Source organism: Pipistrellus kuhlii, unplaced genomic scaffold (genome assembly GCF_014108245.1).
Source record: "Pipistrellus kuhlii isolate mPipKuh1 unplaced genomic scaffold, mPipKuh1.p scaffold_m20_p_14, whole genome shotgun sequence".
Classification (NCBI taxonomy): domain Eukaryota; kingdom Metazoa; phylum Chordata; class Mammalia; order Chiroptera; family Vespertilionidae; genus Pipistrellus; species Pipistrellus kuhlii.
This window is the reverse complement of record NW_023425449.1, coordinates 39,865,337-39,882,900: the sequence shown is the minus strand read 5'-3', so window position 1 is coordinate 39,882,900 and position 17,564 is coordinate 39,865,337. Positions and strand designations below refer to the sequence as shown.

At 40.1% G+C, this 17,564-nt stretch overlaps 1 protein-coding gene across 5 annotated transcripts in view; it reads right to left on the bottom strand.

The window, feature by feature from the left end:
• NSMCE2 (NSE2 (MMS21) homolog, SMC5-SMC6 complex SUMO ligase) overlaps window positions 1-17,564 on the bottom strand; it is a 218,461-nt gene that overhangs the window by 186,817 nt on the left and 14,080 nt on the right. For 4 of the 5 annotated variants that reach the window (XM_045581524.1, XM_045581525.1, XM_045581526.1 and 1 more), the window contains exon 3: window positions 6,573-6,662. The exons of the other annotated variant lie outside the window; for it this stretch is intronic. In XM_045581524.1, coding sequence (XP_045437480.1) covers window positions 6,573-6,662 — 90 coding nt within the window. The remainder of the gene's footprint in view (window positions 1-6,572; window positions 6,663-17,564) is intronic. 5 annotated transcript variants of the gene reach the window in all.

Genomic DNA, 17,564 nt, shown 5'->3' with positions numbered 1-17,564 from the left:
TTTCCTCCTGGGAAGGAAGTGAGGTTTAGAAACATAATAAATGTATGTACGTCCTTCTCAATCGCTTCTTTCTGCAACTTTACTCAACCCGTCAGGACCCTAAGCCAGGCCCTAAGAAATCCATATACTCTCAGAAACAATATTCATTCCGTGGCTTCCATTCCCATGTACTGGCTATTTCTGAATCTGTACCTTCATCCTGAGCTCAAAGACCAACTGCATACTGGTCATACCACTTGAAGACATGAATTAAACTGAATTCACGCCCCCTCACCCCACCAAAAAAAGTATCCCAGTCCTTAGGTGCCCATCTGTGGTAGGCAAAATAATGCTCCCCCCTCCCAAGATGTCCATGTCCTAAACCCCAGAACCTGTGAGTACATTACATGAAAGAAGTGAATTAAGGTGTAAATAAGGTTGAGATGGGGAGGTGAATGACCTTGGATTTCTGGGTGCAGCTTATATAATCACAAGGGTCCATGTTAGTGGAAGAAAAGCAGGAGTCCAATTTTAGAGTGATGCAGGATAATATTATAAAGACTCGACCAGCCATCGCTGGCTTGGGAAAAGGCAAGAAAAGGATTCTAACTAGAGTCTCCAGAAAGAAACACAGCCTACCAATCCCTTGATTTTATCCCAGTGCGACTATTTCAATTTCTAACTTCAAGCTTTCTGAGAATAAATATGTGTTGTTTTAAGCCAACACAGATGTTTAAGTCAGAAATCTGAGTTAATTATCGTTGATAGCTGCTTTTCTCTAATTTCCATACTTAATAAATCATCAAGTTTCATCAATTATTTCTCCTTTGTTTCTTAGGAATTTGTCTATTTCTCACCAGCTCCATACCACCTTGAGTCCAAATCTCTATTATCTAATACTTGGGGACTATGCAACAACCTCCCAACTGGTTGGCCAACTTCCAGGCTCATTCCTGCAAAACCATTTCCCACATTATAGCCAGAGAACTAATGAAAAATACAAATCATATTATTCCTCTTTTTAAAACTTTTATAGCTTCTCCTGGCCCTAACGCTAAAATCCAAATGCTTTAATTTGACTTACAAGAGCCTGCCACCCCTATTCTGGCCCTTTCCTCCTCTCTTCAGCCTCTGCCAGCACTCAATGGCCATGTCTATTTTAGTCACTGCTTGAGTTCCAAAATCTAGCAGTCAGTAAGTGGTTTTCAGACATCAGTTCTCTTGGTCCTTCCATGAATGTAACCCTCTCGTTGAGAAGCAGAACTTATGTCCTTTACCCATGGACTGAGTCTGGCCTTGTGTCTGCTCTGAATAACCGGACACCGTGAAAGTGACATTCTGTAACTGCTGAGTCCAGGTCCTAACAGGTCTGGCCGCTCCTGCTTCCTTCCTCTTGGAATGGCTGCTGTGCTGGGAGAAACCCAAACCACACAGAGTGGCCATAGGAAGATGAATGCTAAAGCTCTGGTCAATAACTCCAGCTGACGCCAGCCAACAGGCAGCACCCACTGCCAGCTGCGCGACGGGGCCATCCTGCAAGTTCCCACCCAGTCGAGCCCCCAGATGGCTGCCATCTTCATTGACATCATGTGGATAGAGTATAAGAACCTCCCAATCCAGGACAGGTAAAGCACTAAATCATGAGACATTAGGACAAAAAAAAGTTTATAATTTTAAAACATTAAGGTTTAGGGTTGCTTGTTTCACAGAAACATGAACATATGCCAACGTGGGTTCAAACCCCACTCCTGGTACCAATTTCACCGATTGCTACTACTGCTAAGCTGGAGTGACTACCCCGTAAGTTCCATCTGTTCACAAGAGGGACGGAATGCAAGCACAGTGAAGGAGGACTTGCTGGCCCCTGCGCTGGAGAGCAGTCACTACAGACCTGATAAACAATGCCTTTAATAAGTGTATGAGGATCTATTAATACATACATTCGTTATATCTTTAAACCTCACTTCCTTTCCAGATCTATATTTAAAATGTGTTTGTAATGAAAATGGGAAGTTAAATCAGTCACCTGTTAAAGTCTAAGAAATAACATAATATTTGGGCAAATATACCTTCCCCTTTAGAGAAATCTAGTCTCATGGGCAAGCAAAACCAATACAGAAAGAACAAAGGACATTAAAATCCTTGGTCACATGGCAGTCTACCCTGCCCTGGCTATATTAACACGTGAGGGCAGATTATGTAAAAGATTCTTTTTATATTTCTAGAGCCCCCCCCCCCCCCCGCTCCCACACTCCCCTTCCCCCCATCCATTGGAGATATGGCCAAGAGTGATAAGAATGAGAAGCAATACACTGGGGTGAAGATGCAAATATTTTTAAACATAAGAATGAAAAACAGCCCTAGTCAGTTTGGCTCAGTGGATAGAGCGTTGGCCCGAAGACTGAAGGGTCCTGGATTCGATTCCAGGTAAGGGTAGGTACAACAGTTGCAGGCTTAATTCCTGGCCCTGGTCAGGGAGCGTGCAGGAGGCAACCAATCAATGTGTCTCTCTCACATCGAAAAATAGCCTCAGGTGAGGATTAACAACAACAAAAAGAATGAAAAACAAATTCCTGGAACATACAATCAGTTAATTGAAGAAAAAAAAAAGAGGAGCCGAAACCGGTTAGGCTTAGTAGATAGGTCTGCCTGCTGACTGAAAGGTCCCGGGTTCGATTCCGGTCAAGGGCATGTATCTTGGTTGTGGGCACATCCCCAGTAGCAGGTGTGCAGGAAGTAGTTGATCGATGTTTCTCTCTCATCTATGTTTCTACCTCTATCCCTCTTCCTTCCTTTCTGTAAAAAAATAAATAAAATATATATTTTTTAAATAAAAATAAAAAAGCCGCCTCACAGTTGAACATCCGAAATACCTTAAACCTTGCATGGTCATCTGACATCCACTGAGTCTAAGAAAATTTTCCAGGTAGGATTTGGTATATGAATTTGTTAGGGTTCATTAGAGCAACACTATTTGTATTTTGCTTCCCAATTAATAAGTGCCTAAACACAGCTGCACTTTGAAAATTATAAAATTAGAAACAAGTTGCTGATAAGAACACTACCCTTTTCACTATTACTGAGGTCCAGCCGAGGTCCAAATGAACTCATAAACTTAGCATTGAGAGAACAAAAATATGGCAGATACAGGGTAATTCCTTCAAACACAACAAACTCCAAAACTACCTAAGAACTCTGGAAGGTCCCATTACAAGAGAACAGACTAACAAGCTGCATCTTCTATGTAACACGTTACATAATCTTTGTTAACTGGTTTAAATGTCTATTTTAGTCTGTCCCACTGGAGCTCTGATCCTTTTTGCTTGAAATTAAATCCTATACTAATTTTCTGAAACTAGAACACATTCCTGCTTCTCAGACCTTATTATGAATGTCTCTTTTTTTTTTTCTATTAAGATAATGCCCATACTCCTTACACACACACACACGCACACACACACACACACACACACACACACGGCACTCAACACACATCCCGGTGCCATTCTCCATCTCAATGGAAAGGTATATACTACTTTGTTTTTCCCACTGATTCTTATAACCAAAGCAAGTGTTTCTGGTCTAACAGCCAACAAGAAGTAAATCCTGCATAACAAAGTGTATAAACTGCTTCAAACTAGGAACAACCATGAAAAAGACATACTGTCCAGCCGAAACCGGTTTGGCTCAGTGGATAGAGCATCAGCCTGTGGACTGAAAGGTGCCGGGTTCGATTCTGGTCAAGGGCATGTACCTTGGTTGCCAGCACATCCTCAGTAGGGGGTGTGCAAGAGGCAGCTGATTGATGATTCTCTCTCAACGATGTTCTAACTGTCCCTCTCTCTTCCTCTCTGTAAAAAAAATCAATAAAATATATTTAAAAAAAAAAAAAAAGAGAGAGAGAGAGAGAGAGAGAGAGAGAGAGATACTGTCCATATGCAAAGAAGTGAAGGTAATCGGTCCAAAGGTAATTGATCACACAGCTAGTAGGTGGCAGAGTTTGCATTTACCTCATGGCTACCTGTATAATATTAAACTGTTACAATATTCATTTTGTGTAATACTCATTTTGAGCCAAGAACGTCAAAGGATCCCTCTCTCTCACCTGCAAAGGGCCTAAATAATTATTAACAAAAATGAAATCATGTTAGTGCTATGCGCCAAGCACAGTGGGGAACATTTTACACACATTATTTAATTCTCATATCAACCCTAAATAAAGCTGGAATAAGGGAGGTATTTGTGGACACAGAATTAAGTAGTCATTAGGTACTAGTTACTAGTTTACGATACTATCCCTATTTTACAGATGTGAAAATCAAACTTTTTTCAAGTCATAATGCTATTAATTGGCAGAACTGAGACTGAACTCAGGTTACTTGATTCCAGAATTTTTCCAAGTTCTAAGTTATTCTGCTCAGCCAACCAAGTATTGTGCTGGCTCATTTGGCAAAGAGGGAAAGAAGAAAGGAACCCAGCAGCAACCATGACCTTCCTACATGAAGAGATGTCTTACATCTTCCCGATGGAAGTGCTGAAGCTGTAACATGTGGTGGCAAAAATCTCAGGCCCAAACTGAAGTTAATCTTCAATCCGAACGGCTTGTGGGTCCCTGAGTCTGCCAGGTGTTAGGAAACAATTCTTAATAGGTCTCACACATCTCGGCACAGTTTGCAAGCAGAGGCATGAAGGGCCCTTTTGTTGCAAACTCTCTCTTCAAGGATGTCTGTACAATGAACAGAGCTTTGGCAGACTGGGACAGTGTTTCCCACCACAGCAGAGGGCAGTAGAGTCAGATAATGTCTTCCTCCAGGGGAAAGACAGGCAGGCTTACTGCCCATTGGAGAAATCTGGATCCCATGGCTGTGACACAAACCCACTGCAGAGTCACTCTGGACCCTTCCCTGTCAATCAATCCAGTAAGGACTTGGGGCAGCGAGGCAAACCCATGGGCACATGACACACTGCTTCTTAATGTGCAACAAGAAATAAAGACCTCTGTCTCTTATCCAGAAGTTTCCTGTCTTCTGCCAGCATCCATGAAACTGGTGGCTACCATGGTAACTACCAAGGAGGGTAAACACTTACTCTTCACAGAACCTGACACCAAGGACTTCACACCTCTTCTCACCTTTGCTTTCCTCAGAAGTAACCTCTCCCAGGAAACACCTACCCATCTTTCTCTTCACCTTCTGTATGGAATTCCTCCTATAGGCTCTTACTAGGATTGCCTATGAACACGGGTTTCTATCACACACCTTTAAGGCTTTATTCCACTTGCTGTTCCACTTTACCAATTTGTTGCCATTCAGCTCAAATTTATCTTCTAATACACACTCTGGTAATGAATGGAATTGCTTTGAGCATCTCCTTTTATAGTGGCATGTCAAAATTTATCAATTGAGGGTGCTGGAAGGACACGGCCGGAGGGAATCCTGCAGCTAACTTTATACAGGATTTAATGAGGAAAGGCTAGATGCTTTTGCCCTGAGATCAGGAACAAGATAAGAGTGTCAGTTCTCACCACTTCTATTCAACATTGTACTCTACTTTCTAGTCAGGGCAATTAAGCAAGAAAAATAAGTAAAAAGCAACCAGATTGGAAAGGGAAAAATAATACTATCTGGATTTGTAGATAGCATTCTCTGATCCTAAGGAATCCACTATATATATATATATATATATACACACACATACACACACACACACACACACATATATCCCATTTATATATATTGTACATGTATATGTGTATACATGTATATATAATTTACAATTTCAGTAAAGTTGCAGGCTGTAAGATTAACATAAAAATCAATTCTATTTGTAATGAATAATCTGAAATAAAATTAAGAAAACAATTCCATTTATATTAACATCAAAAAGAGTAAAATGTTTTGAAGTAAATTAACAAAAAAGTGTAAAACTAATACTCTGAAAACGTTATCGAAAGAAATTTTAAAATAACTAAAAAATGTAAAAATAACATGAAAAAGGTAAATATGTAAAAATACATGAAAATAGAATACTTAATATTGTTGTTCAGATGGTAATACTCGCAAAATTAATCTACAGATTCAAAAAATCCCATCAGAATCCCAGTTAGGTTCTTAGTAGAAATGGACAGCTGTCCTAAAATTCATATAGAATTACAAGGGACCTCAAACAACCAAAACAATCTTTTTTTTTTTTAATACATTTTATTGCTTTTTTACAGAGAGGAAGTGAGAGAGATAGAGAGCTAGAAACGTCGATGAGAGAGAAACATCGACCAGCTGCCTCCTGCGCACACACACACACACACACCCACCCCACTGGGGATGTGCCTGCAACCAAGGTACATGCCCCTGACCGGAATCGAACCTGGGACCTTTCAGTCCGCAGACTGACACTCTACCATGGAGCCAAACCAGTTTCAGCAACCAAAACAATCTTAAAAAAGATGACCAAAACTGGAGGACTATACTTCCTAATTTCAAAATTTGCTACAAAGCAATTGCAACAAGACAGCATGGTACAGGCACAAAGACAGGCATACTTCAGCAATGGAACAGAATTGAGAGTCCAAAAATAAACTTGTGTGGTCAACTTACTTTTGACATGGTACCAAGACCATTCATTGGAGAAAGAACAGAGCTGGGATAACTGGATAGCCACGTGCATGCAAAGGAATGAAATTTGACCTTAAATTAAAAATATATAAAAACTACCTCAAAATGGACCTAAATGTAATAGCTATAAATATAAAACTCTTAAAAAAAAACACAGGATTAACTTTTCATAATCTTAGATTTGGCGATGGATTCTTAGGTATGATACCCAAAGCACAATCAACAAAAGAAAAATAGATCACTGAACTTCATCAAAGTTAAAAAAGTTTATGTTTCAAAGAACACTATCAAGAAAGTAAAAAGGCAATGCACAGAACAGGAAAAAGTACTCGCAAATTATACACTTGATAAGGGTCTTGTATCTAGAGTATGTATTGGTGGAACTAACTCCAGAAAATGTAAAGGGCTTAAGAAAGGAGGAAATCACATGAACTTTACCATGAACAGGCCTGACTCTAGAACTTTCAAGTTCAAGTTATTACAAATCCATGAGATACAGGCTGCCAAGGCTCACGTTACACTCTTTTATGTAAATTAAAAATTATTTTCTAACAATAATTAATTGAAATGGCCAGGAAAATAAAGGTTATTTACAAGAACATTTCTGTTATTTTTTCCATAATTCCTTTCCAGATATTACTATATTCATTGACTTTATAAACTGAACAGAGACTATCACAGAATGACTTTTACCTAGATCAGGAATCAGTAAGGTGCAGCCCACTACTGGTCAAGTCAGACCCACTCCTTCATATATTATTTATGGCAGAGTTGGGCAGTTGCAACAGAGACAGGACTTGGTTGGGAAATGGGCTATTTGCTGGCCTTTTCAAACTGGATCTCATGGTGGGAAAGTAGACTTACAAACAATTAAATGCAAAGAAGTACTGTACTGTTTTGATAAATGAATGCCCAACCAACACAGAGGAGCCAAAGAGAGCCATTGGGTCTGGGTAGGAGAAGAATGTCTGTAGAAAAACATACTTATGCTTCGCCTGGGAAGATGAGTAAGTGCCCTTCAAGCAGTAAGCAGTCAGCAGGGAGAGAGCATTGTAGGGAAAGGAAGTCATGTGAGCAAAGGCAAGGAGGCTTGACAGAGCACATGGTGGAACTCGACCCAGTTTCTCTAGCTGGAACACACAGAGCGGAAGGAGGGGTATAGCCAGTGACATCATGAACATTCTTGTAAACCAGGCTCAACAGTTCAAAGTGGGTATGGGAATAAATAGCTTCCATTTTTCAGAGAGTAAATGCCAGATGTTTTGGTCATGGCCAAAGGCATGATCAAGCAAGGATGATCTGCAAAGCAAAAACAACTCATGGTAATCAAGATTTTAATACAGTCCTAGCCTTTTGTTTTAAGCCCAGAAAGGGAGCCTTATAAGTCAACAATGAGCATTAGTATAGAACAGACTACAATCTTCAGGTACAATGATGGCAGAGCTCAGCAAAAGGGCTGTCCCTGCAATGAGCACAGGCGCAGGGTGGGTAAGAGGACTGATCTCGGAGCGCACTGCCAACAAGAAGGGAAAAGTCACACATAAGGAAAAGGATTGAGAAAGACTCAGTGTACTCATATGTAAAACAGCAAGTAATTATGCTACCTACCTACCCTTACAGCATTGTTGCAGGATTAAATGAATGAATACCCATGAAGTATTTAGAACATGGCAGGTAAATATACAAAGAGCACTGTCTGTTTGTCATTGTTAGGTTGCCTAGTAAGTGTCATCTACAAAAGATGTGTGCCAACCGGATAGAAATGCAGGCTGTTAGGTCATAATGTAAAAAGTTGTGAGTGAGACAGACAGACTGATCATTTGAAATATAACAATTACTACTATGTAGCTTTTCTTATACTTGTCTTACCTGCTAACTAAATTATTTATTAGCTTTATGAGCCCATGGGCCAATAAATATTAGTAATTTATCAACAAAGTATCAGAAATCATCTAAGAATAATGAAAGCTAATCAAACTCAAGTAAATGTTTTGAACCAGTATTGTACAACAGTAAAGGGAGAAAATTAAGTTGCCCAAGCACTGCCCCCAAAAAAAGCAAGCCTAAATCTTTGTGTGGGAGCAAAAGCCATCACTGCTGCCACCACCAGTTTGGAGAGTGTAACTACATTTACACATATTCTCTCTCCTCTGTTAGAGTATTGCCTATAACTTCTCATTGTGTATAACCTTTCCATTTAACATTTCCTTCTCTTCACTTACTCACCTAGCTTCCATATCTGACATTACAACAGTAGTAACGAAGACAAAACCATAAAAGGTGCCTTCTGTGTCCTCTTTCAGTGACTTTAAGAAATATGATGAAATAGTGATGAAATCATTTTTAATCAGCCATCATTAGGGCAGACAGTGCTGGAAGGAAGGGGAAGGGTAGACCTAAAGGTAAACAAAGCTTCCTCTCAACTTTAGGCGGAAGTGTCTGATTCCACAAGGCATTCAAAGAAATGCATGCGAGGAACATGCCTCTTGCAACTTGGTCACATGCAAAGATGAAGCAAGAGGCACATCTGTTTGGAGCTTGCCCCAAGTGCCTCTAAAGCTTCTCCAAACTGGGTTCATAACTCCCACCCACAGAGAAAGCCAGCGCCTTAAGCTGCACCAAGGGACAAGCAAATTAGAACATTTCCAAGGTCAATTGCTCACAGGCCTAACTGTTTACTGCAGCTAGAGTATATCTGGCTGCTGAAGAGGCTGAACCTCCCTGCCTTGCCCAATAGCATAGGAAAGTAATTTACCATATCAGCTACAAAATAGGAAGCTCTGGAGGTGTAGATTCAAACAGCATATGACATTTCAAACAGAAGCAAATACTCGTAAGATCTCCAAAGAAGGTGCTGAAAAACTTTGGGGAAAACCTAAAAGAGCAAGCACACCAGTGGCAGAGGAGTGACAAGTGCAACGCCATCACCATCAACCAATCAATGGATAGTAAGTATTATCTTCTTTTACCAACTGGTTTGATTTGAATACTCACCAAAACTGATAAAACCTGCAAAATTGATACCCTTATAATTTCCTGCCTTGCTCTGAGAGTCACCGAAAAGAGAAATATCCTCTGCACTTGCTGCTATGACAATAGCCATTTGCCACGTGTGCTGTTTACCACACGAAATATGGCTGTACAGACTGAGATGCACTGTACGTTTTTTTAAAAAGTAAAAACTCATCAAATATCTTTATATTGATCACATGTTGAAAAATACTTTTTAACCTCTTTCTTCTCACCATTTATTCAATATAAGGAACATAATGGAAAAGTTTAAAGTACTAGCACACAACTGGCTCTCACCATGTTATTATTGGACAGTGTTGCTATATATATATATAATGCTTCACATTTTATAGAACACAAATATAAAATTATAGTTCTAAGTACAGAAGAAGGAGAAATAGGTCTGGATAATAAAATAATCCTTATAATAAAAGCCTAATATGCAAATTGATCGAACAGTGGAACGAACAGTCACTATGATACACACTGACCACTGGGGGGCAGGCACCCAATGCAGGAGCTTCCCCCAGCCCACAGGCCCCAGGCCAGCCAAGGTGGGTGTAAATGGGGAACCCTGATCGCCCTGCCAGTCATCCCACAGATCGGCCCTGATCGCCGGCCAGGCCTAGGGACCCTACTTGTGCACAAATTTCGTGCACCAGCCTCTAGAATTTTTATAAAAATCACATTGTTTCAAATGTTGATCACCAACCTACTAAAAGCTCCTTTCTCTTATAACAAGATAAAACATTATATCTTTCAAAAAAGAACCTGATGTTTCAAAGATGATCCTTAAGTCTGCTCTATATCTACCGTGAGTTTACATCTTAACCTAGCATTAGCTGAGTCTTAATTCTTTCGATGACCAAACATCTATTATATATATATATATATATATATATATATATATATATATATATATATATATATATAAAACAAATATGCAAAGTGTCCTCTCAGGAGTTTGATGGACCAGGAGTTCGATCACCTGCTATGATGTGCGCTGACCACCAGGGGGTGGAGTGGAAAAAGAAGGCCCTGACCAGCAGCCGGCAGCCAGGGAAGGGAGGCCCTGGCTGCAGCTGGCAAAGCGAGCACCCACTAGGGACTCTACCCATACATGAATTTTGTGCACTAGACTGCTAGTATATGATAACATGCTGGTCTAATTTTAAAATCTGCCTGAGTGTCTCCAATTCAGTTTTTGATTTAGTCATTTTCAAGTTCTATTAGGTCACTGAAACCTAACCCATGCCTCTGCTCCAAAGATAAAGAAGGAAAATCAAAGCAAAGATTATTCTCAAGAGTCTAGAAAAACCCAGGCGGTATTTAGATACTATCCATCTCCTGTTTTAAAACCTAAAATGTGACTCAGTTACTATTTAAAAATGTGACATCTCAGTGGTAATGGGAGAGCTTAGCTAACAGGAAAGCAGAGCAAGTAATTATCTGAACACATCCCATCATGTGGAGAAATCACACCAACTTTCAGGTTGGGACAGCCAATGGAAGAAAGACAAACTGGAGGTGTCAGAATAGTTGGAAGTTTATGGGGGGATACTGCACGGACACATGAGGTGAAGTGAGGTGAACAGTAGCCCAAACTTTCCTCTCTAGAGCTTTTAAAAAGAAAACCATTCAACTTTCTGACCAAGGAAGCAAACAGGACAGGAAACTCATCTCACACTGTCCCAGGCACAACTGGCCCATTGAGAGAAAGACATAATGGCATGGTATTTATGTGACCAGCAGGTATACATCATTTTAAAGTGGTTTCGAAATGTAATCAACAACAAAATCAGGATCCATTAACTTTTGTAATAATAAAAGGGTAATACGCAAATTAGACCTGATGACCTGCCAGAAAAAAACGGGGCTATGAGGCTACAAGGAAAGCCTGGGTCCAGTGCGAGAGGGAAGCCGGTGCTGGCAGCTAGGGGAAGGAAGGCCCACTCTCACACGAATTTTGAGCATCAGGCCTCTAGTAGAAAAATAAATATAAGATGTATATTTCCTTTTTTTGGCAAGGCCTTTATCTATCTCTGGTAAATGCAATTGAGTAACCTGTATAACGGAAAATAAAGCAGCAGAAATGAGAGATATATTCCTTAGTCCTACAGATTCTCTGGTTTGGTGTGGTTCACACATTTTTGCTTTCTTTTTCTTTTTTTTTCTTTTTTTTTCTTCTTTTTTTATGGGATAATTCAGGTTCTAAGTTACTAAATTCCAATAGATTAGTGATTGTATCTTTGACACAATCCTGAGCCCTGCAATCAACAAACTGGTCAATAAGGCCGATTGACACCTCATAACTGAGGTGCTGTAGTGCCACCTAGTGGCATCTGTGTCCTGTCAAAAGGGAAATAATGAATAATTAGACCAAGGTTCTCAAAGGGTGGTGGTCCCTGGGCCAGCAGCAGCACCAGTAGCACCTTGGAATTTCTTAGTCATGAAATTCCTGAGGTTACCCCACACCTGAAATTCTAGTGGTCAGGCCCAGTGGTCTATGTTTTAACAAGTTCTCTAAGTGATTCGAATGCACCTTCAAGTTTGAGAACCACTGGATTAATCAGTTCTTATACAAAGATTTAGTAAAAAGTATTAAATAAAATAAGGTTCATAAACTAATAAAAGTACTGTTTCTAACTTTTGGAAAGCAACTTTCCCCGCTACTTTTTGAGCCCAAATATCTGTACTTAAAGAACAGTCTTAAAGCCACTTAAAAATATCAAATGAATCCCAGCCTCTAAAATATCAGATGAGTTCTCTGAGCAAAACCAGTTTGTCAGGGGCAAAAATGGAATATTGGGGACAGACTATGGTTATGTGAAATATTAATCATGCTCTGTTAACCATGACTGTCTTGTGTTGGTTAGAGAAAGAACATTCTGACCTGGCTGGAAGCTGTACGCCCCCAGGACCTGGGAGTCAGTCAACCTTGGACCTGGGAATCAACCGCTGAACCATTCTCTCTCAAGAACTGCCAATATATTATCATGGGAAAATTAACAACCTTTGTTGGCCAAAACTTCCTACTTCCCCATGTAATCCTTGTCCTGCCCTATATAAGCAGAGCAGATTTTTATGGATGCCCTGCTGCTCTCCATGCTGCCAGCAGTATTGGAATAAATACTCATATATAATTCAATGCTGTCTCTGCTTAATAAGCTCAAGTAGTGACAGGCAGCACAGACCCATTGATTGTCCAGTTACAAGTTCAAAAGGGACACCAGACCCATTAGCAAAACAAATATGATATAAATACGGAAGTCCCAAGAAGCAAAGAAAAGGTCTAACTGTACCAGGATATCAGGAATGGCACATTACTGATTCTTAAGAAGGAGGGGAACTCATCTGAAAACACATGAGAAGCCAAGGAGGTAGAATATTGGTGATTTTTTATATTGAGAGCCATCTACCCTAGTGCTAAATAGACATCACTAAAGAGTCCACTGTATACATCTGCTCTGTGCAATTATATGTGAAATAATTGGGGGAGGGGGGGGGAGCAGGACTAATGCAAAATTGTTTCTTTCCTATTTAGGTATCAGAAGTGTCAGAGGTGTGAACAGTAGACAAGAAATAGTGTTTTTTCTTATACCTGGGAAACAGTGACATCAGCAAAGTAACTGAGTTTTCCTAGAGAGCTGGGTTTTATATATTCTGTAGGTAATGCCTTTAGCACTATAGATCCCATAATTATGTATGTATTTTCAATTGCCTTAAGTTATTTAAATTACAATAATATTTTGCTTTGATGATTGGCTCCAGGTTTAAAAGCTACACAAGAAACACAAACTTTGACTCCTTATGTTTATTGTTAGTTCTACTGTCATTGTGACCACCACCACCACTAAATCGCCTACTTCTCATCACTGCTGGTAGTCAATAACATAATTACAGAATAAAAAACATGAGCAAAGCAAAAAAACAAACAAACAAACAAAAAAAAAACCTTCCCTCTTAACTAGAGCCCTGGCTACAAGAAGCAACACTCTAGATCAGTGGTTCTCAACCTTTCTAATGTTTAATACAGTTTCTCATGTTGTGGTGATCCCCAGCCATAAAATTATTTTCTTTGCTACTTCATAACTGTAACTTTGCTACTGTTAATGAATCATAATGTAAATATCTGTGTTTTCCGATGGTCTTAGGCTCGAGACCCACAGGTTGAGAACTGCTGCTATAGAGCCTAAGACCATCAGAAATTTACCTTACAATTCATAACAGTAGCAAAATTACAGTTATGAAGTAGCAACAAAAATAATTTTATGGCTGGGGGTCACCACAACACGAGAAACTGTATGAATTGTATCAAAGGGTCCCGTGCAGCATTAGAAAGGTTGAGAACCACTGCTCCAGGTGGAGGAATATATTGCAACATAATGATAACACAGAATGTGGATCTTCCTAAGAAAATAAGCCTTCAGGCTAGTAATATGCTGGCCTGTCAAAGCCATTAAGCAATAGCAAACAATTTTTACATAAAAGGTTTTAGTAAAAAGATTGCTCCTTTTTCATAAAATAAGGTGGCGGGATATAATCATAATTTTATTTTTCTCTATATTCATTCAATTTTTAGAATGCCTTCTAGCAGGAATAAAATTAGAATACTATCCCTAAATCACCCAGAATCAAAACTATTCACTGGGCTAAATACTTAACATTTGCAAATTTGAAAGTTCAGTTATTCATGAGGACCACAAATGTCCAGGGCCATGCAATTTTTAACTTAATGGCTGTTCTTTATTCACCACTAACTCTAAAGTAACTAAGTATCACAAAGTGAAAACTGTTTCTCACCTGAGTGGAGACTAAGATGAGTACAAAGGAATCAGATGTAGAATCTCAGCGGGAAGGGGGCGCGGAGGGGGCTGAGTGGGTGGGAAGAGATCAACCAAAGAGCTTGTATGCTTACATGCCTAACCCATGGACACAGACAATAGGGCGGTTAAGGCCTGGGGCGAGAGGTGGGAATGGGCTAGAAGGGGTCAATGGGGAAGGAAAAGGGGACATATGTAATACTTTCAACAATACAGATTTTAAAAAGAAAGTTAAGTAAATAAAAGTGATGAGTATTAGTCAAAATATAAATTCTAGACATGAAAGAACTATCATTCAATCAATTTACTATATCTATCCAAGAGGACTGCAACTAGTAGAATAAAAGAGAAAATCTGATAGCCATAATTTTCTTCCTGCCCGTAGGAGTTCAGAAATAAGAACCCAAAAAAGAGTAGGGAGAGCATAATGGCTCCAAAAGGACCCAACTTCCTCTCTCTGTGAGCAGATTCAACTTTGTCTTTAGAAACAGAAGAGGCCGCCCTGGTGGGTGTGGCTCAGATGGCTGAGCATCTTTCTGTGCACCCAAACTAAAGGTTTCCAGCTGATTCATGGTCAGAGCACATGCCTGGGATCCCCAGTAAGAGGTGGAGGGTGGGAGGGAGGAGTGCAGGAGGCAGCTGATGGATGTTTCTTTCTCAGACCAATGATCCTCTTTCCCTCTCCCTTCCTCATTCTCTGAAAATGAATTTTAAAAATCTTAAATAAATAAAAAAATTTAAAAACCAACAGAAGAGGCTGAAACCAAGAGAGAATGTCAGACAGAGAGAATATCCAAAGGAAGTTGCTGAGAACTTCACTAGCAGAAAAGACAAAAGTTGATAGGCTGTTTCAGAAAAATCATGCCACCTCATTTGGGTATTAAGGGAAGAAAAGAGAAAAGAAGAGAAAAAGAGAGGGGAGGAGATAAAAGGGGAAGGGAAAGGAGAGAACAGGAGAAAAAAACAAGTCAGATAATGCTACCTTCAACAACAAAACAACAAAATTTTCTGAGCTAAAGATTATTTCAGCCGAAACCGGTTTGGCTCAGTGGATAGAGCACTAGCCTGTGGACTGAAGGGTCTCAGGTTCGATTCCGGTCAAGGGCATGTACCTTGGTTGCGGGCACATCCCCAGTAGGGGATGTGCAAGAGGCAGCTGATCGATGATTCTCTCTCATCGATGTTTCTAATTCTCTATCCTTCTCTCTTCCTCTCTAAAAAATCAATAAAATATATTTTTTTTAAAAAAGATTATTTCAATAGTATCTGACTGCTGCAAAACCATTAGGCAAACACAATCAATTTTCGATCAAGTGTAAGATTGAAGGGCAGAAACTATAGAGTCAGAACATTTATGTTCAAATCTAACTCTTACGCTTTCCAACTCTGTGATCCTGGGAAAGTACTCAATCTCACCACGGCCCTCACTCATGTATGCAGTGGGAATAACAACAGGATTACTTTGGGGACCAAATGTGATAGCGCATGTAAGAAAGCACAGTGCCTGACAGTGGAGATGTGTAACCATGGAAATGGATTCCGCTATGCTACCTTCACCTTTATGACCATCATCATCGCCATACCCTGGCACAGTTCCGCAAACACCCAATTATCTGCTGACCATAATCACTGCAGTCTTTCTATCCTGTAGCTCCATAAAGCCATAGGAAGAAAAGCAATATAGAGAGAAAAATCAAGGAGCCTCCAGCCTCCAACAGGTTTCTGATCTGCTGGACTCTTGAGCAATTTAAAATGTATCCTCTTCTTCCAAATGTTCCTCACAAATATTTAGCAAGAATCTCATAAAAACCTTCAATCCTCACCCTCGCTGGTTTGGCTCAGTGGATAAGTGTCAGCCTGTAGACCAAAAGATTCCTGGTTCCATTCTGGTCAAGAGCACATACCTGGGTTGCAGGCTCCTCCCTGGCCCAGGCCCTGGTCAGGGCAAACCTATTGATGTGTTTCTCTCACATTGATGTTTCTATCTTTCCCTCTCTCTTCCATTCTCTTACAAAATCAATGGAAAAATATCCTCGGGTGAGGATAAAAAAACAAAACATTTTTAATCCTCAAGCATATACATCTTCCCTAGAAGACCATTAAGCAAACCTCTGAAGTCCATCCATGGACAGGCCCTGGCAGAGAGGTACAAAGAGAAAGGACACAACCCTGAGGGGCATTAACATTTCAGGGAAGGGCCATTTCTCAAATCCACATAACTAAACTAAAAGCAATTACAAAAGCTCAATTGCTTAAGGATAATGTGGATGACAACAATTCCGGTAAATTAGGTCAGTACATTGTGCTTAAGAAAGCAGAAAAGGGCACCTTTCCCTCCCCACTGTCCTCCCCCCACAGGCCTGCATCTCCTGAACTCTAACGACCCCACAATACTTGCAACCAGGGGAGCAATGGGCAGCAGTTAATCCCCCGAACCTGTCTCCAAGGCCCCCTTTTCTCTCACTTTCCAGTGAGCTAACAGCAACCCTGTCTAGGCTCTCTACTGTTGCTTCTTCTATTCACTGTCCTCAGCTTTAATAAATGCACTATTCAATTGTGTTTGTTTGTTTTTTAAAAAAGAAAGCAGAAAAGTACACAATAAATTTAAAACTCTGAAAAAATAAGCTCCAGTTATCTGAAAAAAATCTACTAATGTAATAAATTTCATTTCCCAAATAGGTCAAATAAAGAAGCTACTTATAGAAAATCAACAATGTTAGAGAAAGACTAATAGACATGGTGGCAGTAAGAGCCCAATTGCCTAGACCAGCAGTTGCCAACTGGTGGTCCAAGGACCACTGGTGGTCATGAGGTCGGAAAGGTTGGTGACTGCTGGCCTAGACACCATATGCAGTAAAACAAGAGTCAAAAGTGATCATTTCAAATAAGCTAGAAAAATGGGTAGGGACAATCACCTGGTATAGGAATATGTAACCAACAGGAAACAAAACATAACACCATCCACAACCCTCAAGTTCTAGGTGGCAAGAATCCCCTTCACCAGTGATCCTATCTAATAAAATAGTAATATGCAAATAAACCATCACTCCAACACACAATATGGCTGCCCCCATGTGATCAAAGATGGCTGCCACAAATGGCCAGCAGAGGAGGGCAGTTTGGAGGGACAAGGCCTGCA